General features: G+C 45.6%; 1 protein-coding gene and 1 non-coding gene across 3 annotated transcripts; both read left to right on the top strand.

Annotated features, from left to right (window-relative positions):
• Positions 1-9,491: 9,491 nt before the first annotated feature.
• On the top strand, positions 9,492-23,839 carry RHBDD2 (rhomboid domain containing 2). Of its 2 annotated transcripts, XM_066274515.1 has the most exons (4): positions 9,492-9,743; positions 11,743-12,150; positions 19,726-19,876; positions 23,388-23,839. In XM_066274515.1, the coding sequence occupies exons 1-4, from the start codon at positions 9,566-9,568 to the stop codon at positions 23,743-23,745; spliced, it is 1,095 nt and encodes a 364-aa protein (XP_066130612.1). In that variant the 5' UTR covers positions 9,492-9,565; the 3' UTR covers positions 23,746-23,839. The 2 variants fall into 2 exon arrangements, with proteins under 2 accessions (XP_066130612.1, XP_066130613.1); XM_066274516.1 differs by lacking the exon at positions 11,743-12,150 and having other exon boundaries at positions 19,762-19,876.
• Positions 22,266-22,341, top strand: TRNAP-GGG (transfer RNA proline (anticodon GGG)). Its single transcript has one exon. It is a non-coding gene; the product is annotated as a tRNA-Pro (tRNA).
• Positions 23,840-25,688: the final 1,849 nt, after the last annotated feature.

Here is a 25,688-nt window from a genome sequence, read left to right as displayed (position 1 = left end):
AGACAGGAACAGAGAGAGATGAGAAGCATCAATCATCAGTTTTTCGTTGTGACACCTTAGTTCATTGATTGCTTTCTCATATGTGCCTTGATTGCGGGCCTTCAGCAGACCAAGTAACCCCTTGCTCAAGCCAGCGACTTTGGGTCCAAGCTGGTGAGCTTTGCTCACACCAGATGAGCCCCCACTCAAGCTGGTGACCTCGGGGTCTCGAACCTGGGTCCTCTGCATCCCAGTCCGACGCTCTATCCACTGCACCACTGCCTGGTCAGGCTTCCTTGCCTTTTTCAACTACTCAAGTTTGCTTCATTATTTGACTGCTGGCTCCTTGCCTTCATGATCAAAGCACATAACTCCAACCTCTGCTTCTGTCACATCGCCTTCTCTCTCTCTGACCCTCCTGACTCCTTAAATGGACCCTCATAATTCCATTGGGCCCACTCAGATAATCCAGGATAATCTTCCCATTTTAAGATTTCTAACTTAATCATATCCGCAAAGTCCCTTTTAATAAACCACCCTGGATGCTGGGTGGAGAATGGGTTGCAGGTAGAGAATAATAGCATTTGCTCATGGATTTGCTCTAGAAATGCCCACACTGGTGTTTGTGCTCCCTGAGAAGTGACCTGCTCCTTAGCCTCAAAGTCTGGCATGTAGAGAACCAGGCACCACATCAAGTAGGAAGAAGATGCCCAGTGGAACCATAAACAGAGGTGTTTCTGGGTAGCACATTTGAGGGCAAGTGTCTTTGTGAACCGAGGGTAAAGCAGATAGGAGAAAAATGATTTCACGGTCCCATGGTGCCCTGTCTCCGTGCTTACCTCCTGAAGGAGGCTCTGTTTTTTCATTCCAGTTCTCTATCCCCTGAGCTTAAGGGAAGGTCTTGGGGTTTTCTGGAGGAATTATTGGGGGGGAAATTAGTAGAGGGAGGCAGAATTAGAAAGACAGGAGACCTCTGCGTGCCCCCTGCACTAGACTATACAATCTTTGGCTGTAGGATATGTGAAGTCACAAATCATTCTGCCAGGAGACCAAATGAGATTATCCCAGGTCCTCTGGTAAATAGTAAGTGTATCAACCCATCATATGCATTTGTGTTTGTTTTATGGAGTCTTAGAACAGAGGATCCAGAAAGATTTAAAAAAATATCTAGTTCCACCTTCTACCTGATGCTTGAACATCTCTTCAACATTCTCATCATCACCAGATGGCCTCTGCTTGCACAAATATAGTACCAGGGAGCCTACTACTGACCAAAGCAGCTCAATGAATGGATGGACAACCCTAACTGTCAGAAAAGTTCTTTAAGTGTGTCTCCCTTGGTGTCATTTCCATTGTTCTGCCCCAGTGCTCCCCTCTGGAGAAACACAGACTAAATCTACTCCTTCTCCTCCAGGAAAGCCATTCTGATAGTTCATTCGTTCTGAAAGGGAAGTGGCTCATCCTGAAAGGGAAGTCTCTCTGGTCCCTTTAATTGTTTCTCATCGACATGATTTGAAGTTCTCCTTCCCCCTTCCAATCCTAGTCACTGTTTGTTGGACAAGCCCTAGTTTTTCCATATCTTTTTTCAGAGTGTACGTCTAGAAGCAGGCCCAGAACTCCTGGAGTGGACTGATTGGTCCAGAGATGGGACCATCACCCTCTGTAAAGCCAGTTGCCGCAGCCACCATCACAGCCACCCAGCCCATGCAGGTTCACGTTGGATTCGGACTGACGGTAATGAAACAACAGAGCCATGAATTTGTGGGCCATTATCTTTAAGCCTAGCTTGCACCCAGCGGGCAAGTAAAAACACACACTGGGCTCCAAAACCCACTCATTCAGCACTCACAAAGCTACTGACTTATCTGAGTTTCCTAGAATCAAAGGTGTCTAGCTCACTAGATTCATTCTTCTTTGTTCCCCATCTCCTTCTCTCTACACAAACTCTGCACTAACTGGCTTCTCTTTCAGCACTCTGCCATCTTGGCTGCCTCTCTTCTCCATGTGGCCTTACTCTGCTCTCCAACCTCTCTGCTCTAATGCTAATCTTAGGAACTGAGAGAGAGCAAGCCCCCAGTCTGCCCCACTTTATAGTGCAGAAATCAAAACCTTTAATCCAATATACAAAATAGGGAAGTCTCTAATACAAAGTCACTTATCTGAGGCATGATGGGATTGCACCACCCCACATCAAAAAGGGTTGTAAAGGCTTAGTCCTAAAACCAAGCTCCAGGCTACAAGGATCCTGCCTGCCCCAACACAAATTAATTTAATCACGCCCATTCAAAGCAAGAAGGGCAACTAATATCACCTGGGCAACAGGCTTCCATGTGAGCAGCGCCATCTTTAACAAAGTGAGCATAATATATTTTATTTGCCCAACACCCCCTTACTCTGTGGAAGGCCCAGACTTCCTTCCAGCAGCCTAAGTTCCCATTTAATATTTTTAGCAGTTCCACTACACTTTGGATTTACATTTTGCACACTGTTGAGTAAAACCTTAATTAATTTCTGTGCCCATTGCTGTGTTATAAGCAGTTAAATGCACAGAGTATTCACTTAAATATGTCCCAATGCTTTATGTCTGAAAAATTGTATGGTTCTTTTTTAATACTAAACACTATGAAGCCAGTGGCCACGGCCACCATCACAACCTCCTGGCCCATGCAGTTTAGCATTGGATTCAGACAGTCAGTAAAGAAACAACGGAGCCCAAAAGTGGTGGGCCATCATTTTAATCCTAGCTTGCACCCGGCGGGCAAGTAAAAACACACACTGGGCTCCAAAACCCATTCATTCAGTGCTCACAAAGCTACTGACTTATCCAAGTTTTCTAGATTCAAAGGTTTCTAGCTCACCAACCTTATTCACCTCATCTCCTTCTCTCTGCACAAACTGGCTTCTCCTTCAACACTCTGCCATCTTGGCTGCTTCTCCTGGCCTCCTCCACGTGGCCTCTCTCTCCTCTCCTCTCTGCTTTCTCCTCTAATGTTAATCTCAGGAACTGAGAGAGCACAAGCTCCCGGTCTGCCCCACTTTACTATGTAGAAATCCAAACCTTTAATCCAATATACAAATAGGGAAGTCTCTAATACAAAGTCACTTATCTGAGGCATGATGAGTAAACTCATGAGAGTGCACCACCCTACATCAAAAAGGGTGGGAAAGGCTTAGTCCTAAAACCAAGCCCCAAGATACAAGGATCCTGCCTGCCCACAGTCCGCCCCCAAAACACATTAATATCATATAATCACGCCCATCCCAAGCAATCACCTCGGCACAGGCTTCCATGTGGGCAGCACTATCTTTAACAAAGTGAGCATAATATGTTTTATCTGCCCAACAAACACAAAGGAAGAATCTCAGGTTCTCTTCCCGAGGTTCAGGGGAATGCAGACACTGCCAGAGCTACAGCAAGCAAGCAGAGTAGGGCCTGAGAATGGATCTGAACATCCAGCACAGACAGCAAAGCATTGCTTTTGCAGTAATCTGTGTGGCCTCAAGTCAAACTTACATACAAAGAGGAGGCAAGATATTAAGAGGAAAATATTCCAGTGAAAAGGGCAGAAAACCCAATTCAAATCCCAGTCCTACTGTTATAAGGTGCCAAAAGCTACAGAATTAATATTAATATTTTAGAAAGTTTAAAGAACATTTTATTGGTTTGGGCTAGGCATTCTGTTGGGCAGATAAATATATTATGTTCAGTTTGTTAAAGATGGCACTGCCCACATGGAAGCTTATTGCCCAGGTGATGTTTAATAGATACGTAAATTCCAAACTGCCCTCTTGATGTTCCGCTTATCTGTCAGACCTCACCCCTACTGGACTATCGCCCCTGAGGCAGAGGAATTCCAAGAAGCTGGCAAGCCCCTCAAGGAGGAGCATTCTGGACATACCAGGACTTTTGATTCAACACCCACTTGCTCGAGACTCTCCTTTTACCCTATAAATTCGTCCTCCTAGCTTGTACCGGTGCTCTTTTCCCCGGGAGAAGTGCCCAGCAGGGTTCCTTTCTTCCTTTCAATAAAGCCTGTTACTCTGGTCTTTTGGACTCCCATGGATTCCAACAATATTAATGTGTGTTGGGGGCGGGCTGTGGGCAAGCAGGATCCTTGTAGCCTGGGGCTTGGTTTTAGGACTAAGCCTTTCCCACCCTTTTTGATGTGGGGTGGTGCAATCCCATCATGCCTCAGATAAGTCTCTTTGCATTAGAGACTTCCCTATTTTGTATATTGAATTAAAGGTTTTGATTTCTGCACTATAAAGTGCGGCAGACTGGGAGCTTGCTCTCTCTCGGTTCCTGAGATTAGCATTAGAGAGGAGAGTAGAGAAGGCCACGTGGAGGAGATCAGGAGAAGCAGTCAAGATGGCAGAGTCCTGAAAGAGAAGCCAGTTAGTGCAGAGTTTGTGCAGAGAGAAGGAGAAGGGGAACAAAGGAGAGTGAGGCTGGTGAGGTAAACACCTTTGATTCTAGGAAACTCAGATAAGTCAGCAGCTTTGTGAGTGCTGAATGAGTGGGTTTTGGAGCCCAGTGTGTGTTTTTACTTGCGCGCCGGGTGCAAGCTAGGATTAAAGATGATGGCCCACCAGTTCGTGGCTCCGTTGTATCATTACCATCTGTCCAAATCCAATGCGAACCTGCATGGGCCAGGTGGCTGTGATAGTGGCCCTGGATACTGGCTGTACACGTGCAAAGAGAGATTTTGAAAGTAATTCTTATATTTGTGACCAAGACGGCATTGTGTTGTAAATGCAGAAAGAGGAAGGAGACTTGGATTCCCTGACCTTCCCCCATACCTATGGGAGAAGGGTCAATGGCTAGCCAGGTGTAGGGAGAAAAGAATTAAATCTTTTCTTGGGCTGATGGACCATTTGCAGGCATTTGTTCCCATGGAAACCACCTCTCCCCTCCTGAAAGCATGTAATTAATGTATCTCTAAACAAAAGGTATAAACTTACGCAGTGATGTCAGGTTTTCTCCCCTCCCAAGTATAATTAGGAGTATATAAACAGCCCCTGAACTGTTTTGGGGGGCTGCACAATTTGGGTCTGTTGCCCTGTGTCAGCCATATGCGGCCGGCATATTTAATAAATTTCCTCCTTTAATAAAACTTTTCAAAGACTTATTTGGACTACGTGCCTATACAAAAACCCACGGATTTGTGGATTTATTTACTTTACAACACTACCACTTCCTACTTGAAACCTTGGGCAAATTGCCTCAACTACTGTAGCATCTGTAATCAGGAAAACAATATTCCAGTTGTGAAGCCAAGAGCCACCATCGTGGCCATTCACATGCAGGTTCACATTGGATTTGGACAGACGGTAATGAAACAACGGAGCCAAGAACTGGTGGGCCATCATCTTTAATCCTAGCTTGCACCCAGCGGGCAAGTAAAAACACACACTGGGCTCCAAAACCCACTCAGTCAGTGCTCACAAAGCTACTGACTTATCCGAGTTTCCTAGAATCAAAGGTTTATAGCTCACCAGACTTATTCATCTCTGTTCCCCATCTCCTTCCTTCTCCCTGCACAAACTCTGCACAAACTGGCTTCTCACTCAGCACTCTACCATCTTGGCTGCTTCTCCTGGCCTCCTCCACGTGGCCTTTCCCTGCTCTCCTCTCTAATGTTAATCTCAGGGCCCGAGAGAGCAAGCTCCCGGTCTGCCCCACTTTATAGTGCAGAAATCAAAACCTTTAATCCAATATACAAAACAGGGAAGTCTCTAATACAGGGGTCCCCAAACTTTTTACACAGGGGGTCAGTTCACTGCCCCTCAGACCGTTGGAGGGCCGGACTAAAAAAACTATGAAAATCTCTATGCACACCACACACATCTTATTTTAAAGTAAAAAAACAAAACAGGAACAAATACAATATTTAAAATAAAGAACAAGTAAGTTTTAATCAACAAACTTACCAACATTTCAATGGGAACTATGGGCTTGCTTTTGGCTAATCAGATAGTCAATGTCCGGTTCCATATTTGTCACTGCTAGCCACAACAAATGATGCAAGTGTTCATCGGTTAGTCTAGATCAGGTTGGACATTTTAAATTTTTCATCCTAGAAAATGTCTGTTCACAGACATAAGTGCTGCCAAAAATTATTGACATTTTAAGAGCATGGTTCCTGATATTAGGATATGTCTCTGATGAGAGAGAGGCATAGAAATTAGGCAAGTTGTTTGACTTGAATGCGTCTTTCAGAGAGTCACAATTCTGCAGTTCAGCCAGTTCCATTTGGTAAATTGAATCCACATTTTCAATGTCAATAGAAAATGGGTTACGGAAAAGCTGAATGTCCTGTTCATGGAGATGAAGCTCTTTAAATCTAAATTGGAACTCCTTTTGCAACTTTTCCAGTGAATCCACACATACTTCTTTTGGGAATGCAATCAAGGGTTTTTCCACTAACAGATTTTGAGTTAAGGGGAGATGGCAGAAATTTTCCTCCTTCACTTGTTTAATAAGGAGGCCTAATTTTACTTCAAATGCTTTTACATGTGATTGCATATCACAGATGAGCTTCCCTTTTCCTTGAAGTTGCACATTGAAACTGTTGAGTAGCTCTGTTACATCTGTCAGAAAGGCGAGGTGCCATTTCCATTCTGCATCATTGAGCTCTGGTACTTCTTTGTTTTTTGAAAGCATAAAAGCTGTAATCTGTGGAAGTAAGTCATAGAAATGTCTCAAAACTCTCCCTCAACTCAGCCAACGGACTTCGGTGTAGTACAGAACATCTTCATAGGCCACATTTAGCTCAGACAGAAATTCCTGAAATTGCCTGTGGTTTAGTGCATTAGTTCTAATGAAGTTAACACAACGTACCACAATTTTCATAACAGAGTCCCACTTCAGTGATTTACTACATAACGCTTGTTGGTGGATGAGGCAGTGTATGGCTATTGGATGAGAATGGTTAAGTTTGTCCATCTCTAGGTTAATGCAAGCAATTACTCCTTTCTTAGGCCCCACCATATTAGGCACACTATCAGTTGTCACACTGGATAGTTTAGCCCAGTCTAGCTCCAAATCCTTCACAGTTTGGGAAACCTTTTCATAGATATCCTCTCCCGTAGTTGTTCCTTTGATGCTTTGCAGTGCAGCAAGCTCTTCTGTGACTTCAAAATTATCATTCATCCCATGAATAAAAATTAGAAGTTGTGGCCTGACCTGTGGTGGCGCAGTGGGATAAAGCGTCGACCTGGAACACTGAGGTCGCCGGTTCGAAACCTTGGGCTTGCCTGGTCAAGGCACATATGGGAGTTGATGCTTCCTGCTCCTCCCCCTTCTCTCTCTCTCTCTGTCTCTCTCTCTCACTCCTCTCTCTCTAAAAAAAAATCAATAAATAAAATATTTAAAAAAAAAAAATTAGAAGTTGTGCAGAATCACGAACATCATTGCTCTCGTCGAGTGCCAAGGAAAAATAAGAAAGTTTTCTCACAGAGTTTTGCAAATGCTGATGCAAATTGTCCCCCATTTCTTCAATCCTTCGTGTTATTGTAGATCCTGAAAGACTAACTGTACTAAATAAGTCTGCCTTTTCTGGACACATCTCTTTGGCAATAGAAAGAAGGCACTCTTTAACAAATTCTCCCTCCACGAATGGTCTGCCAGCGCACACTATTAGCTTGGCAACTTGAAAACTTGCTCGCAGTGATGAAATATTTAGCTGCTTCTGCTTCACAAAAGTATTTTGCTGAGTTGACAATGAATTTTTCAGTTTTAATATTTTATCTTTTCTCACATCTCCAACCAAACAATCATATTTATCTTTATGTTGAGTTTGATAGTGTCGATGCAAATTATACTCTTTGAACACAGACACTATATTCTGACATATCAAACACACAGCTCTTTCCTCGTACTGCATGAAAAAGTAATCATAAGTCCACTGTTCTTTGAATATACACTCTGAGTCAATTTTTCTCTTTCTTGACGTCATTGTTTCCTAGGGATTCCAAATTGATAATAGTTAAATACCAATATATATATATGCTCTCTGCCCCTCCATATAGGTCCCATGCTCTCTGCCCTTCATGTAGGTCCAGGCCTCTGCCTCCCATGTAGGTCCAGGTTTCTGCCCACAATGTAGGTCCATGCCCTCTGCCCCCCATGTAGGTCCAGGTCTCTGCCCTCATGTAGATCCAGGTCTCTGCCTCCCATGTAGGTCCATGCCCTCTGCCCCTCATGTAGGTCCATGCCCTCTGCCCCCTATGTAGGTCCATGCCCTCTGTCCCCATATAGGTCCAGGTCTCTGCCCCCCCCATGTAGATCTAGGTCTCTGCCCCTCATGTAGGTCCAGTTCTCTGCCCCCCATGTAGATCCAGGTCTCTGCCTCCCATGTAGGTTCAGGTCTCTGCCCACACTGTAGGTCCATTTTTAAAATCCAATTAAAAAATAAATAAAAAATATACTTACCTAGCGCGGCAGCCGCTGCCGCGCTGTGGACCGCCGAGCGCAATACAGGAAAGAGAGTTCCTGTATAGCGGCGGGCGCATTATTTCAATTGTAAGCGCCAGAGTGCTTATAATTGAAATGAATCAGGGAACTAGCTGAATCGCCGTAAGTGCAACGGGGGCCGGGTAAAAGGCCGCCGCGGGCCGTAGTTTGGGGATCCCTGCTCTAATACAAAGTCACTTATCTGAAGCATGATGGGATTGCATCACCCCACATCAAAAAGGGTGGGAAAGGCTTAGTCCTAAACCAAGCCCCAGGCTACAAGGATCTTGCCTGCCCACAGCCCCCCCCCCCCAACACACATTAATATCACCTGGGTGACAGGCTTCCACGTGGGCAGCGCCATCTTTAACAAGTGAGCATAATATATTTTATCTGCCCAACACAATGTTCTACCTTAAACAGCTAGCTGTTCTCTGGCGAAAGCGCTTTTCAAATTTGAAATGCTAAAATATATTTTGATTATTAATGTTATATTACATTCCTAACTTCAGTGTCTTCAGACTCCCTCTCTAATCTCACGCTCCTGCCTCACCTACCCAGCCAAGGAAGGCTGAGGGTACTCTTGGCTAAATCCAAGCCATGGCGCAGGTGTCTGGGCCCCCACCTGTTCCTCAGCAGTGGGAGGGCCTTAGTTCTAATTAAGTCTTTGCCATTTAACTGAATTACTCAGGGACCTCCCCAGATCTCAATTTCCTCATCCATATAACAGGAATAAAGAGAGGGAGGTGTGAGTGTGTAGTAGAGAAAAAGGGGAAGAGAAAGGGGGAGAGGGAGAAAGAGCGTGCGCGCTCTGTAAATCACAAGGGACAGAGTCATTAGGTCTCTAGGGCGGAGATGCCAATATCCAAATCCGAGCATCAAAGCAGCACCACATCAAAGCCCGGCTGAGCCACAAGTCCGCTCAGATAGAGGGCCGAGCAGTGCTTCCCGCTGCGGGCGCGCGGGGGAAGCTGGTCCGCGCGACCGGAATGGGCAGTTTGGTGCAGGCGGGGCCTGGGGAGGCGGGGCTTCCGGCACTCTCCTCCGCTGTTGCCAAGGGAGACAGCCGCCTGGAGGCGGAAGGAGCCCCCAAGTGGTTGGTGTCTGCTAGGCACCGCTGCTGTGGCGGCCATGGCGGCTTCGGAATCCAGGTGTCGGAACTGGCTTTTGTGTCCCGAAGTGCCACCCGCCACTTTCTTCACCGCGCTGCTCTCGCTAGTGGTGTCCGGACCCCGCCTTTTCCTGCTGCAGCAGCCCCTGCCGCCCTCCGGCCTCTCGCTGAGGTCCGATTGTCTGCGCAACTGGCAAGGTGAGCAGGGCGGGGCCGGGCCCCGGGTGTCAGCCCATTTCCTCCGACCTCGCCAGGCCCTGGACTTTGGCTTCCTAGTTCCGCGCCATTAGACCTTACCTTTAGCTACTCGGTACGCATCATCATTCTCTCCGCCCCGGAGTACCAGCCCGGTATTCTACTTCTTTGTCTTTCCAGAGTCCCTTTTCCTAACCTGCCGCCACGGGACTGATCAAGGCCCCCACATACATTCGCTAGCAAACAGGCTTCATTCACCCATGCTCACTCTCTGAGGAGAAGGATTATTTCCTTCCTATCCCCGTCTCTTGTCATACACACGACTGCTTTAGGTCCTAACTCCCACTGAAATTATTTTTCTCGCCTTCAGCAAGGCATTAGAGCTTTATCTGTGGCTACCCCCTTTAAGCGTTCTGGACTCTTGAGGTTTAGGATTTCTTCTGCATCTTCGTTTGTATCTTTATTCTGACTCAGATTCCCAACTCATGGAGACGGTCATCTTGTGCTTTGGGAGAGGTGTTTTCTTTGGGGCAAAAAAAATTTGCAGACCGATTAAGTATAAACATCTCGTAAAATTCCATTATCTTCTAGAGTGGAAAATGGGAAATTTATATGAACTCTTGCCGTTTTGCAAAGCACACTCTAATCCTCTCGATAATCCCATGACATAGGCTTTATTGTTGCCCATTATTTAAACTAAGGCTTAATGCAGAGAAGCACAGAGCTATTAAGTCATACAGTTAAGACAGAACCCAGGAAAAAAGATTTTTTTTATTGTATGATGTTTTGGAACTGGAGCTTTGGGGAATATAGCCCCCAAATTATACAGAGTTGCTTCTAGAATATTCACTATACAGTACTTGGAATTTTAGTTTTGGAAGTATTCAACAAATAATGAAGTACTCTTCAGATGAAGCTGTCAGAGACTGCCTGCTTCCCTGCTCAAATCTAAAATTTTCCCCCACCCTTATCAGGACACAGAGCATGTCATAGACAGGTGCAAAATGTCAGCCTAAACTGAGCTCCCCCTTTTTCTTTAATTTACAGCTTCTCTAAGTGTGGAGTTCATTAGCATGTGAGTATTAGACACATAAAAGACCTCGAAGGCCTCAAGTGTAATCTTGTTACTTCATTCATATTGAGGAAACTGAAGCCATGAGGGTCCATGATTTGACCAAGCTCAGCCAGCCAGTACAGATAGAGCCAAGATTCCACTCCAAGCCTTTAGGCACCGAAGTCCAATATTACTGCCACTTCACCAGTCCCCCTCCTTCAGTTTAATGTTTTGGCCTACAAGGACGTAAAAATATGTGAGAGATGACTAACTGCTTTTAGAAAAATAAAAGTGAAATTCTTCGCTGTCTTATTGCACATAAAATATCCCTCTACCTGTAGGATTGGGTAAGCATTTTTAAGGAAGACTTCTGAGTTTTATATCTATATGATTGGTGATCATTTTTATATCTTTTATATCTAGATTATAGTGATAATCTTTATAGGTGCAAAATAATTTATGGTCACTTTTTTCTTCCTCTGAACAGCCACTATGGAAGGAGAGGTCAGGATTACAGCCGAGGAGACTGGCACACAGAGTGTTAAGGGACACCCACTCAATCTACCTTGATGCTGTTACACTTAATTAACCCTCAAACTGCCTGGTGAGATAGGTCAGTATTAAAACCTAAAAAGGGGGCATAAAACACAAATTACAAATTTAAAGACCATCCCATGCTAAAAAGTGTTACTTTCTTTTTCCACATGGAAATCAGTCACTGATAAGACTAATTCCAGGTGTGGGAAAGAGCAGGGATTTAGACATTCATGCATCTGCTTTAAGTCTTGGGTTCATTGTTGCTTCCCACTGCTTATCTTAGCTCCTGATTTTCACTGGCGCTCAGTGGTCTGTTACAGGGGCCACTCCCCCTTTCTAGGTGGGTTGTAACCTGTCTTTCCCACCTCGGAGCAACCCACTGTCAGGCCTCTAACCCAGCTCCCTCTGCAGTTTACAGGCTGGTGACGTACATCTTTGTCTATGAGAATCCAATCTCCCTGCTCTGCGGTGCTATCATCATCTGGCGCTTCGGTGGCAATTTTGAGAGAACCGTGGGCACCGTCCGTCACTGCTTCTTCACCGTGATCTTCGCCCTTTTCTGCGCTATCATCTTCCTGTCATTTGAAGCTGTATCATCGCTGTCGAAGCTGGGGGAGGTGGAGGATGCCAGAGGTTTCACCCCAGTGGCTTTTGCCATGCTAGGAGTCAACGCTGTTCGCTCTCGGATGAAGAGGGCCCTGGTGTTTGGCATTGTTGTGCCCTCAATGCTGGTGCCGTGGCTCCTTCTGTGTGCGTCCTGGCTCATTCCCCAGACCTCCTTTCTCAGTAACGTCTGTGGACTTGGAATTGGGCTAGCGTGTATCCTTTCTCGAAGGGAATTGTAAAACAGTAATATCCCAAAGGGTGAACTAAGTTGAAGGGTTTGGGGGAGGGTTCACATAGGTAGAGCCACAGGGCTAGATGTAGGTAATCTAGGTTTTAGCTTCAGCCTTGAAAAACATGGCCTTGGGTGAGTAGCTTGCCTTTTGTAGGCCTGAATTTCCTTGTCTGGAAAATATCAACATAGCTATCTCTTCATGCCAGCTTAGTACTACCAGTTAGTAAAATATTCTGATTTGATATTTTTCTTGTAAACTAAGGTGTAAATATCCATTTGACTAATTGTGTTAAGAATGTCCATAGGAAGATTGTGAATTACCCCTATACTAGAGATGTTCTATAAAAGGAACAGGGAATAGGTTTGTTTTTTATTTTTGTTTGGTTTAGTCTTTTTCTCAGAAAAGAACAAAACCTTTTTTTTTTTTGTATTTTTCCGGGGAGGCAGTCAGACAGACTCCCGCACGCGCCTGACCGGGATCCACCCGCATGCCCACCAGGGGGCGATGCTCTGCCCATCTTGGGGCGTCGTTCTGCCACAATCAGAGCCATCCTTAGCGCCCGGGCAGACTTTGCTCCAATGGAGCCTCGGCTGCGGGAGGGGAAGAGAGAGACAGAGAGGAAGGAGAGGGGGAGGGGTGGAGAAGCAGATGGGCGCTTCTCCTGTGTGCCCTGGCCGGAAATTGAACCTGGGACTCCTCCTGCACGCCAGGCCGAGGCTCTACCACTGAGACAACCGGCCAGGGCCACAAAACTTTTTTTAATGATAGGCTGTTACCATACGGATGGTTAACACTGAGATTAAACCTTACATCCCTTGTATAAATATTTTGGCAATTGGGGGGAATCTAAAATGTATTGTAAAATGGGTTACTTTTTTAAACAAAAGAATTGGTAATGTTGAGGATATGTGCCTTCCTGAAATCTCCTTTAATTTATGGTTCAAGTAGCTATTAGGGTAGGTAGTATATAAATAAATATATATTGCTAACATAGCTCTTATTTTCTATTTTTAATTTAATTTTATTGATTTTAAACCTTTTTCCTAATATAAAAGTTTAAACCTAAATACTCCCCTATAAGCACTACTTTAGCTACATCCCACAAATTTTGATATATTGTGTTACTGTCACTCAGTTAAAAGTATTTTCTACTTTTCCTTGGTATTTCTTCTTTGACTTGTGTTATCTATAAGTGAGTTGCTTAATTTCTAAATATTTGGTGATTTTCCAGATTTCTTTTTGTTATTGATTTCTAATTTTATTTCATGAGGTCAGAGAACATCCTTTGTAGTATTACAATCCTTTTAAATCAGCCTGGCCCAGCATTTGGTATAACTTGGTGAAAGTTCTTTGTGTATGTGAAGAGAATGTGCATTCTGAAGTTGGATATAGTGTTTATGTCAGTTAGGTCACGGTGTTGATATTGTTCAAGCCTTCTATATTCTTATACTTACTCTCTCAATTTTTGAGAGGACTGTTGAACTCTCCAACTAAAATTGTGGATTTGACTGACTGCTGGTGGTGCAGTGGACAGAATGTCGACCCCGGTACACTGAGATCCCAGGTATGAAACTGTGAGGTTGCCAGCTTGAGCATGGGATTGCTGGCTTGAACATGGGATCATCAGCATGATCCCAAGGTTGCTGGCTTGAGCCCAAAGGTTTCTGGCTTAAACCCAAAGTCACTGGCTTGAGCAAGGGGTCACTGGCTCAGCTTGAGCCCACCGGTCAAGGCATGTTTGAGAAATAATCAATGAACAACAAAAGTGCCACAACTATGAGTTGATGCTTCTTATATCTGCCTCTTTCTGTCTCCCTTCTCTCTCTTTCTCAAAAATCAAATTGTGGATTTGTCTATTTTTTTCTATTAGTTTTTGCTTCAAATATTTTGAAACTATTATGCATACACATTTAGGGTTATTATGTCATTGTAATAAGTTTCCACTTTACCATTATGAAATTGACCCTCTTAAATTTTAAGCCCTGGTGAGATAGCTCAGTTGGTTAGAGCATCGTCTAGAAGCACAGAGGTTGCTGGTTGAATCCCTAGGCAGGACACATACAGGAACAGATCGATTAGTCTGTCTCTCTCTCTCCCTCTCCCTTCCTCACTCATTAAAATCAATAAAAAAAATTTTTTAAGTTAAACTTTGTTAATATTCTTTGCCTTAAAGTCTTTGTTGTCTGATACTAATAGTTATTACAACTTTCTGCTTTTTTTAAAATTGGGATTTACATGGTGTATATTTTTCTATCCTTATATGTATATATTTTAAGCTAGAATTTTTTTTTTTTAACTTTTTATTTATTCATTTTAGAGAGGAGAGAGAGAGAGAGAGAGAAGGGGGGGGAGGAGCTGGAAGCATCAACTCCCATATGTGCCTTGACCAGGCAAGCCCAGGGTTTCAAACCGGCGACCTCAGCATTTCCAGGTCGAGGCTTTATCCACTGCGCCACCACAGGTCAGGCCTAAGCTAGAATTTTTAAAAAATGTGTTTATCACTTTTAAAGAGAGAGAGGAAGTGAGAGAGGAAAAGAGAAACATCAATTTGTTGTTCCACTTATTTGTACACTCATTGGTTGACTTGTATGTGCCCTGACTAGTGATCAAACCTGCAACCTTGGCCTATTGGGACAGCAGGAATCAACTGAGCTACCTGCCATCACTTCCATCCATCCATTTTTAATGTCTTTATATTCAAAGCATTTTTTTTGTAGATAGCATATAGTTGGTTCTCCAGTCTTTGCCTTTTTTTTTTTTTTTTTTAAGATTTTATTTATTCATTATAGAGAGGGGAGAGAGAGAGAGAAGGGGGGAGGAGCAGGAAGCATCAACTCACATATGTGCCTTGACCAGGCCAGCCCAGGGTTTTGAACTGGCAACCTCAGCGTTTCCAGGTTGATGCTTTTATCCACTGCACCACCACAGGTCAGGCTAGTCTTTGCCTTTTAAGTGTCATGTTTAGCTCATTTACATTTAGTGTAATTATTAATACTGTTGGGATGAAGTCTACCTGTTGTCATACATTTTTTTTAAAGTAAGAGATGAGGAGGCAGAGAGACAGACTCTTGCATGCATCCCGACTGATCCACCCAGCAAGCTCCCTACCTGGGGAGGCTCTGCCCATCTGGGGCAGCTGCTACGTTGCTTGGCAAATGAGCTATTTTGGTGCCTGAGGCAAGGCCATAGTGCCATCCTCAGCGCCCAAGGCCAGCTTGCTCGAGTCATTTGAGCCATGGCTGCGGGAAGGGTAGAGAGAGAGAGATGGAGAAAGGAAAGAGAGAGAAGCGAGAGGGGGTGGGGTAAAAAAGCAGATGGTCACTTCTATGTGCCCTGACTGGGAATCAAACCTGGGACTTCCACACCAGTCCAATGCTCTACCACTGAGCCAATGAGCCAGGGCCATTGTTGTCATACATTTTACTTCATGTTATAAACCTCATAATACATTGCTTTTACTTTTAATTTAATGCTATTACTTTTGTTTTAAACATTTTTAAATTATAAAAGCAACATTTACTCATATATTTACCATTTCTAATTCTCATCATTCTTTTGTGTAGATCTGAATTTCCATCTGGTATCATTTTCCTTTAGCCTGGAGAACTTTTTTTAACATTTCTTATAGAGTGGATATGCTGGTAAAAAATTCTCTCAGCTTGCCTGACCAGGCGGTGGTTCCGTGGATAGAGCATCAGACTGGGATGCCGAGAACCCAGGTTCGAGACCCCGAGGTTGCCAGCTTGAGCTCAGGCTCATCTGGTTTGAGCAAAGCTTACCAGCTTGGACCCAAGGTCACTGGCTCGAGCAAGGGGTTACTCGGTCTGCTGAAGGCCCGCAGTCAAGGCACATATGAGAGAGCAATCAATGAACAACTAAGGCATTGCAATGTGCAACAAAAAACTAATGATTGATGCTTCTCATTTCTCCGTTCCTATCTGTCTGTCCCTCTCTCTGACACTCTCTCTGCCTCTGTAAAGAAAAAAAAATTCTCTCAGCTTTTGCTTATCTACAAATGTTTTATTTCACTAAATATAGGATTTTAGCCTTATCTGATCTTTCACTTTTAAAGATGTCATTGGCTTACTTCTGGTTTGTACTGTTTCTGATGAGAAATCAACAATCATTTTTATTGTTTTTCTGTGTAATTATATGTTTTTCTCTGGTTCCTTTCACAATTTTTTCTTTATCATTAGTTTTTAGATATATATCATGTGCCTTGGAGTTTTTTTCTTTGTGTTAACCTTGCTTTGAGTCATTAATCTTGGAAATGTGAGTTTAGAGTTTCATCACACCTAAAAAGAATATATAGGCCCTGGCCGGTTGGCTCGGCGGTAGTTTGTCAGCCTGGCATGTGGAAGTCCCTGGTTTGATTCCCTGCCAGGGCACACAGAAGTGCCCATCTGCTTCTCCACCCTTCCCCCTCTCCTTTCCCTCTATCTCTCTCTTCCCCTCCCACAGCCAAGGCTCCATTGGAGCAAAGTTGGCCCAGGCGCTGAGGATGGCTTCATGGCCTCTGCCTCAGGTGCTAGAATGGCTCTGATTGCAGCAGAGCAATGCCCCAGATGGGCAAGAGCATTGCCCCCTGGTGGGCATGCTGGGTGGGTCCCAGTCAGGTGCATGCGGGAGTCTGTCTGCTTCCTCCGTTTCTCACTTGAGAAAAATAAGAAAAAATTTTAAAAAATTAAAAGAATATATAATTTTTTCAAGTATTTTTTTTCTATCCTTCTTTCTCCTCTTCTAGGTGCCAGTTAGACATACGTTAGACTACTTGATTGTTCACTAGATCCTTGAAGCCCTATTTATTTATTTTTTTATATTTTTGCCCTTTTTTCCCTTTACATTTCAGTTTGGATAGTTTCTATCACACTTCCTTGAAGTTCAATGATCTTTTCTTCTGCAAGGTCTTCTGCTCTTAAACCCACCCAGTTAGTTTTTTGTTGTGTTTTATATTTAAGCTCAAGAGGTCCATTCAGTTTTTACTGAATAGTTTTATTTCTGTATTGAGATTATTTATCTGCTCATTATATTTATGTTTTGTGTAAGCATGTATACTTACAGGTTTGTAAAAGTTGTTTAAAAGTACTTGTCTGTTAATACCATCATCTCTGTCATTTCTAGATCTATTTTTTTTTTACTGATTTTCTTCCTGATAATGGACCCCATTTTCTTGCTTCTTTACTTGTTTTGTAATTTTTTATTTTATGCTATAGATTATGGGTGTTACATTGTTGAGAGCTGAATTTTGTTTTTTTTTCCTTTAAAATGTTGATATTTTTCCTGATAGGTAGTTAATTTACTTGTTAAGGCATTGGCTTTTTGGCGCTCTCTTCTGAATGCCCTGGGTGTTCAGTGAGTTTGAGCATGTCCCTGTCTGTGTGAGCTTCAAAAGTTAAGTTTATAGTTGTTTCCTCAGTAGCTGTTCTTTGCCTGGCTTGAGGAGTCTTGGCCTCTGTATGTGCAGCTAAAAACTCAGGGAATTGCTCTGCGTATTTCTGGAGGTCCTTCTATGAGCAGCTCCCTTCTCTCTGTTACTCTGACCTATAAATCCTAGGCACATTTTCCTCTCTGAACTCTGTCTCTGCAACTTAGCAAAAAATCCTGTCTTATGCCTGATTTCCCCTTCCTATGCTGTAAGTTTGGAAAGTGCCTGCAGGCAGAAAGCCAGCTTGATTTTGTGGCTCATTCATTTATTTCACTCTTCTTAGGTATTACAGCCTGGCAGTGTTTATTGCCACAATTGTATAAAATAATATATCCTGTTTATAGTTATTTTTGGTGGAGGGCTATTCTAGTATGACTATATCAGAGTCAGAAGCAGAGCATGCATTTCCACTTCTTGAGATCATTCTGAAGTCATCAACCATGACAATGTTTTTTTTTTGTTTTTTGGGGTTTTTTTTGTATTTTTCTGAAGCTGGAAACGGGGAGAGACAGTCAGACAGACTCCCGTATGCGCCCGACCGGGATCCACCTGGCACGCCCACCAGGGGGTGACACTCTGCCGTGACCAGAGCCACTCTAGCACCTGAGGCAGAGGCCAAGGAGCCATCCCCAGCGCCTGGGCCATCTTTGCTCCAATGGAGCCTCGCTGTGGGAGGGGAAGAGAGAGACAGAGAGGAAGGAGAGGGGGAGGGGTAGAGAGGCAGATGGGTGCCTCTCCTGTGTGCCCTGGCTGGGAATCGAACCCGGGACCTCTGCATGCCAGGCCGAGGCTCTACCACTGAGCCAACCGGCCAGGGCCAACCATGACAATTTTTGACTTCCTTATAGTATTGGTTGTCACCAGGAATCAATATTTGGAAATAGACTGTCCTTCCTGAAATAATTTAGAAATATACAGGTGCATTTTTTGGTTATCACAGTGACTAGCTGCTACTGCCATTTAATATCTGCTGGCCAGGGATGCTTAATGTCCTGTAATGGGTGAAATGGCCCAAGCCCAGCAAAGAATTGTCTTGCTGAAAATGCCAGTAGCATTCAAATTAAGAACACTGCTTAGCCTGACCTGTGGTGGGGCAGTGGATAAAGCGTCGACCTGGAAATGCTGAGGTCGCCGGTTCGAAACCCTGGGCTTGCCTGGTCAAGGCACATATGGGAGTTGATGCTTCCAGCTCCTCCCCCCTTCTCTCTCTCCTCTCTCTCTCCCTCTCTATCTCCTCTCTAAAAATGAATTAAAAAAAAAAAAAAAAAGAACACTGCCTAAAGGAGCAACTTTATTTTGGTGCATCTGTGGAGCAGTTTTCTCTCTACCACTACCCCTCTTCTAGCTATCGGTACTCACAATTTAGGGTTCATCGTACACATTACTTCCATAGAGAAAACCTTCTGTGATCTCTCTAGACCAGTTTTGGGTACCCAACAGGGTCTTCTATAAATCAGCTTTTGCTTATCACCACTTATTCCAAAAATTACTTATTCCTTGCCTGGCACTTATCACTTAGTTCTTGGTATATGTTAGAGGTTCAGTAAATATTTGTTGAAAGTATGGATGGATGTATGGATGGGTGATGCCTAAACCTTTGACCTAGGCAGTGGTGGGCTGACAGGTCAGATGACCAGAGTGTGATCACATCCCCTGGCGGTAGTGACAGTGTGGGGGAAGTGTTGCCAAAGAGGCCCACATGAAACACATTTGGTCATACTGAGGCAAGGTGCCTTCTTTTTGGGACAAAGTACAGGAAGATATCAGTCCCCTCCATAAGATACTAGGACAGCCTCCTGCCTCATCCCACTACAAGGACAGAGGTGTGTGCTGGCTTATGACCAACTGAAGGGGTTAGAGGGGCTCAAGATAGGGAGGGTTGGCATAGGGGAAGGGGAAGTATTAGCACTTATCTGCCCTCTCCTTTTGCTGGGTCCTGTTAACTCTGAGGTATGGGCATGGAACTCAATTCTTACTTTCCCCTGAGCTTGAAATCCCAGTCAGATTTTATTTATGGTGGAAAAACACTAATGTCCCTGTATAATAAATGTGGGAACTTGTATTCTCCGGGGAGTGTTCAGCCCTTCGGTCTTTAGCTGCCTCCAGTTTTACTTAATGTGCCAACCTCAGATGGCCTCACATACTGCTATTCCCTCGACCTCCCAGAGCGAGTAGCCATGAAGCTCGACCAGAAGATCCCTTTCAGCCTTATGAGGAGGATTCCAATATTCAAGTACATCTCAGGTTCTTCAGCTGAAAGAAGGGCAGCCCAGAGCCGGAAGTAAGTTACAGAACTCTTAAATCTTATTCTTAAAGCAATTCCAGGTGTGACTGGTTCACTGTCATGAGAAAAAAGGAATAGCCCTGCGCCCAGAAAATCTACGCACAGATGTCTTCTGAGCACTCTAGATTCTGCCCAACTGCATCTGAAGTAGGGAGCGAGCAGTAATGGGAAGGGAAAAGCATTAGAAGCACTGTGACTTGTGGCAGACTGCGGGAGGGAGTGGCCCTATCTAGTGTTATTACCAGCCCTTAGCACAGAGAAGCACTCTGCAGGTTGGATTGGGTCTAGCATGGCTCAAAGGTAAGAAGCAGAGACCATCCATACAGTTGACCCTGACTTTGGAGGTCACACAACCCAAGACCCGAAAGGTAGGGTTTTCTTGGCCACCAAGCAATAGAAGGTGAGGTTTACTGTTCCCTAGTCCGGGCTCATTAACTCTCAATGAGAAGTGTTAGGCAAGCTGTCGAGCTCTTGTAGCTTCATTCCTTCCTTTTAGAGAGGAGGCCCAAAGAAGACAAGAGCCTTTCTCCATGTTACACAGGCAGGAGGCTTAGAGCTAGGGTCTCCTGCCTCCAGCTCTTTCTCACTCACTCTCCACAGGGCCACACCACTGGCCTCTTGTCCTTTTCTGGTTTCTGTCCATGCTGAGACTTCACACTGTTAGAGGTTTTCTTTCCTTCAATAGTTCCTCCTAAAGGAAGGAATCACTGTGAAGTCAAGATGTCAGTGGCCCTTTTTTGCCTTCATCCATCTGTGGAGTAAATTTTGCCCTCCATGGCTGGCCAGATACAGGGTTTGGGTTAAATTGGAAGCTGCTCATATTTCAGGAAGTGAATTTTCTTGGCATTCACCAGCTCAAGGCCCTTTAACCATTTTAAAGGCACATTTGGGGGGGGGGGGCTGCAAAAAACCAACGCACATTCACCTACTTCAGGCAAGTAATTCCTGGGGTCTGAATGTATGGCAGACTGTTTAATATAAAATGAGGTGAACTGTAGCTTTTTTTTGGGGGGGGAGGATTTTTCTGAAGCTGGAAACAGGGAGAGACAGTCAGACAGACTCCTGCATGCGCCCGACCGGGATCCAACCGGCACGCCCACCATGGGGCGACGCTCTGCCCACCAGGGGGCGATGCTCTGCCCATCCTGGGCGTCGCCATGTTGCGACCCTTCTGGGCGTCGCCATGTTGCGACCAGAGCCACTCTAGCGCCTGGGGCAGAGGCCACAGAGCCATCCCCAGCGCCCGGGCCATCTTTGCTCCAGTGGAGCCTTGGCTGCGGGAGGGGAAGAGAGAGACAGAGAGGAAGGCGCGGCGGAGGGGTGGAGAAGCAAATGGGCACTTCTCCTATGTGCCCTGGCCGGAATCGAACCCGGGTCCTCTGCACGCTAGGCCGACGCTCTACCGCTGAGCCAACCGGCCAGGGCTTGAACTGTAGCTTTTTAACTTCTAATTGTTTTCATAGAATCTAGAGAGGACTAAGGGTCCTCAAGTGCAGCATCCCACTCTGAAGGAGTCCCCTCTAAAACAGCTAGTAGGTGGGGTGGGGGAGGGGCACCAAGAAAACTAGATAGAGGGTGATGGAGGACAATCTGACTTTGGGTGATGGGTATGCAACAGAATTGAATGACAAGATAACCTGCACATGTTTTCTTTGAATATATGTACCCTGATTTATTGATGTCACCCCATTAAAATAAAAATTTATTTATAAAAACAAACAAACAAAAAAAACCCAGCTAGTAGGTGACGCACTTCCTCCTGGAAGCATGCCCTCCCCTCCCTTTTCCCCCCTCCCTTTTCCTCTTCCCCTCTCTTTCCCCCTCCCCCAGTTTATTGCCTTTACCCTTCTCTCTCCTAAGCTCCAAGGGCCCTTCCTTAGCCTCTGTAACTTGTTTCCTGAGCCCATTTCTTCTACTTCTATGACTTTCTAAATAAACTTCTTCTTGTATAAAATAAAATAATAAAACAGCTGGTAGCAGTCATGGTCACCCAGCCTTAACTTTACATCCCTGGTGGCTAGAAGCTCTCTCTAGGGCAGCCCTCATAAGAAAGTTCTCCTACGCTGATCTGCAGTCACCTCTCTGTAACTGTGACTCATTGGTGCCAGGTGTGAACCTGCTTCACCATGACATGCAGAGCTGGGTGGGGACATGGTAACTTTTTCAATTCCTTCCATGTTCCTCATGGTATTTGGTCTCTCATTATCCTGACCTCCCATAGTCACGCAGAAGAGAACATGGTGTCAGATGGCCTGACGACCCATGGGCAATATTGTAGCATGTGTGTTTGGGCAGTTGCCATGACTGGACAGATTTGTCTCCCTGGAGGGTCTTGTCAAGCTTCTGGTTCCAGAACTTCTACATTTTAAAATATTGCAGAAGTTAGGCCCTGGCCAGTTGGCTCAGTGGTAGAGCGTCAGCCTGGGGTGCAGGAGTCCTGGGTTCGATTCCCAGCCAGGGCACACAGGAGAAGCGCCCATCTGCTTCTCCACCCCTCCCCCTCTCCTTCCTCTCTGTCTCTCTCTTCCCCTCCCGCAGCCAAGGCTCCATTGGAGCAAAGATGGCCCGGGCGCTGAGGATGGCTCTGTGGCCTCTGCCTCAGGCGCTAGAATGGCTCTGGATGCAACAGAGCGACGTCCCAGATGGGCAGAGCATCGCCCCTGGTGGGCATGCCGGGTGGATCCTAGTCGGGCGCATGCGGGAGTCTGTCTGACTGCTTCCCCATTTCCAACTTCAGAAAAATACAAAAAAAAAAAAATCATAGAAGTGCTGTTAAGTGTCCCATGTCTGTACATATTTGTACATTTGATTTGTAAGGTCAGCTTTTAATTAAAGTGTATACAGGTAGTGATGTTAGCATTAGTTCTCCATATTTGGAACTTTGCACAAAAGTTCAGAGGATGAAACCCATAGATTGTGTCTCCCTTCACGGTCCCAGCTACATGTGTCTGTGTTGGGGTCTTTAACCTCAGCACAGATAGCTGCTCCCCACATCTGTCACTTTGGTTTCTGCCAGCCAGGACTTTGAGCTGCAATTGTTTGTTCCTAAAGTCACAGAAAACCCCACAGCAGACAAAGCCCCATGTCACTCCATTAGAACCTTCCCACCCTCCTTCCCACAGGGATGGATTCATTCTCTGGGGATAATTGCTGAGCCAGCCACTGACTACTGTGGTCTGGTCCCCACCTCTCCATTTGGTTTGCAAGCTGCTGTGAGTAGGTTATACTTAGGTGGTCTGAGTCACAAGCGCAATATCCCTACCTCCTGCTGGCTTGCTACAACACCACAAGTAGGCTCTTCTCCCTTTGGGAATGCTTTCTGTTTGGTTGAGTTTAACCTTTCTCCCTGCTTGGTACTCAGAGCCGGTTACAGCAGATGTCCAAAGCATGTTGTAATATCAAGCAGTGCAGCGACTCTAGGCTTTTCTTACGTGGAATGACAGCTAGGGGTGCTCTGTGCCTTGGCATTCCTAGCTGAAAGTCCATTTTCTCTCTTATTCCATTCCAGGCTGAACCCTGTGCCCGGCTCCTACCCCACACAGAGCGGCCACCCTCACCTGGCCCCAAGCCACCCTGTTGCCCAGGTGCAGCACACCGGTGACCAGAAACTAGCCTCCCGGCCAGCCTGTACTCCTGGACACATGCCCAGCCTGCCTCCCTACCAGCCCGCCTCCGGCCTGTGTTACGTGCAGAATCATTTTGGTACAACCCCTAACTCCTCGGGTATCTGCCCAGGTTCTGCAGGGACCTCCTTAGGGGCCCAGCCGCCTACTCCCCTCAATTGCCCTGGCATTGTGTCTTCTGGGATCCTGACCACCCCAGTGACTGCAGGCTCCAAGGAGGGCTCACGGGTCCCGATTCCATGATGGGAAATTTTTAGGGAAATTGTTCTACATCTCGGCCTTCTAAAGAAGGTCCTCTCTGAGTTATGGTTTTCTTGACAAAAAATTATTTATTGAACACCTCTATGTGCCAGGCTCTGTGTTGAGTACTTTGATATATGTCCTTATTTCATCCTTATTACAACTCTTTTAAGTACACTTTATTGTCCCTAGTTTATAGCTGAAGAACTATGAAGACTGTTTACATGGAGTTGTCTAGCTCTGTATCGGCACAGCTGGGCTTCTTGGCTCCAGGCCCAGGGATTCTCCCACCTGCTATCCTTCCCAGAGAATACCTGGGAGAAGAGGGCCTTGGCTGTCAGTGGCTGCCAGGGGCTGGTTCCAGCTCTGCATCCCCTTCCTGTCACTGTGTGGTACTCTGGATTGTACAGTGTCTGCGTCTGCCGTTCGGGAGCTCCCAGCGGTGTGCTCGGCAGTCCCCAGACCTGTGTAGTGTTTCCCCCCTGCGGTGACCGCCCACTCCCCACCCCTTAAGATTACTGCCCTAGAAGCACCATTGTGAACCCCAGCAGCCTGCTGGTGGATCCATAGTGTTGATTATCTTTGTATAAAGAAACACCCTCTAACCTGTGGTGTCTCTGTGGTCTGGCTGGGGAATATGGAGAGCAGGATTTGGGCTGGGGTGATGTACAGTGTGATGGTGAAGAGGAGAGATAGCAGGGGTCAGACAAAGGCCTCCACCCAGTGAGAGTCTGACATGGGAAGTGAGTTGAAAAGGTGCCAGAAGGGCTGGAGAGCAAACAAGAAGGTCTGGCAGCTGTGAAACTGGCACCACAGGAAGCCATACAACTCCTAGGGAGGGGACCTGGCAGCAACGACATCTGAAGCAAGAGTGGTGGAGAAGAGCCTTTGCTTTACTGCCTGTCATCTGTTTTTTTCTTCTTTTTATTATTGATTTTAAAAGGGGAGAGAGAAGAGAGGAACATTAAATTATCGTTCCATGCATTTATGCATTCATTGGTTGATTCTTGTGTGTGCCTTGACGGGATCAAACCCACAACCAGGGTGTATTGGAGTGATGCTCTAACCAACTGAGCTACCCAGCCAGGGCTCTTCCTGTTTAACACCAGGGTCTCCCATGGGCCAGATTAAGCAGGAACCTTTTTGGCAAGTGAGCCCAGGAAATGTAGTTTGGGGTGGATGGTGGTTCCTCTGATGCAGGACAGGACAAGAATATGAGCCAACAGGCTCATGAGCAGCCTGAGGAGAGCTCGTGGCTTCTCGTAAGCCACCAGTGGGCTCACATTGAGAAAGTGGGCTAAGTTGCAGCTATTTTTATGGATATCACAAGACATGACATTTGTTCATTCCAGGAGCTGGATGGCCTACTCTGGGCTGGCTCTTAGATCGACTCTGGCTATTAGAGGTGGATAAGACACCTACAAATCCACCCAGCCCAGAGGAGGGCAGGCAGTGACAGGTACCTGGGTGGCCTGCACCAGACGAGGGGGAAGACGATGAAGCTGAGAGGGTGGCTCCCCTGCTCAGTTGTGGAGGAACACTGCCAGCCAAGGAGTTGGGTGTGTTGACCATAGCTAGGATCTGTCTGCAGTCACAGAGCAGGTCTGTCTGGCAGGGCCTGGCCTGGGGACTCTTGTCTCCAACTATACCTGGCACCTTTCCCATAGTGTCACTTTGTGAACACAGGCTGCTGTTTGTCCCTTAGACATTTTCCCTCCAGTCTCAATCCTGTACCCAGAAATGAGAGGGCCACCTGCTCCCAGTGTGGCAGGGTGACACCTTTCGTATCTAGCCTTCCTTCATGGACTGTGCCACAGAGCTGTGAAAGCCATGGGCCTTGAGATGACCTGGGTGGGGGGCCCTTTCACAGGTCCCTGAATAGCAGCCCTGTGAGGGTCCTCAAAGGTCATTTAGTCCAACCATCTTTTCTGCCCCTGGTTTTACTA

This window comes from Saccopteryx bilineata, chromosome 4 (assembly GCF_036850765.1).
Source record: "Saccopteryx bilineata isolate mSacBil1 chromosome 4, mSacBil1_pri_phased_curated, whole genome shotgun sequence".
NCBI lineage: Eukaryota > Metazoa > Chordata > Mammalia > Chiroptera > Emballonuridae > Saccopteryx > Saccopteryx bilineata.
The sequence above is the reverse complement of the archived record's forward strand: the minus strand, read 5'-3'. Positions and strand labels throughout refer to the sequence as shown.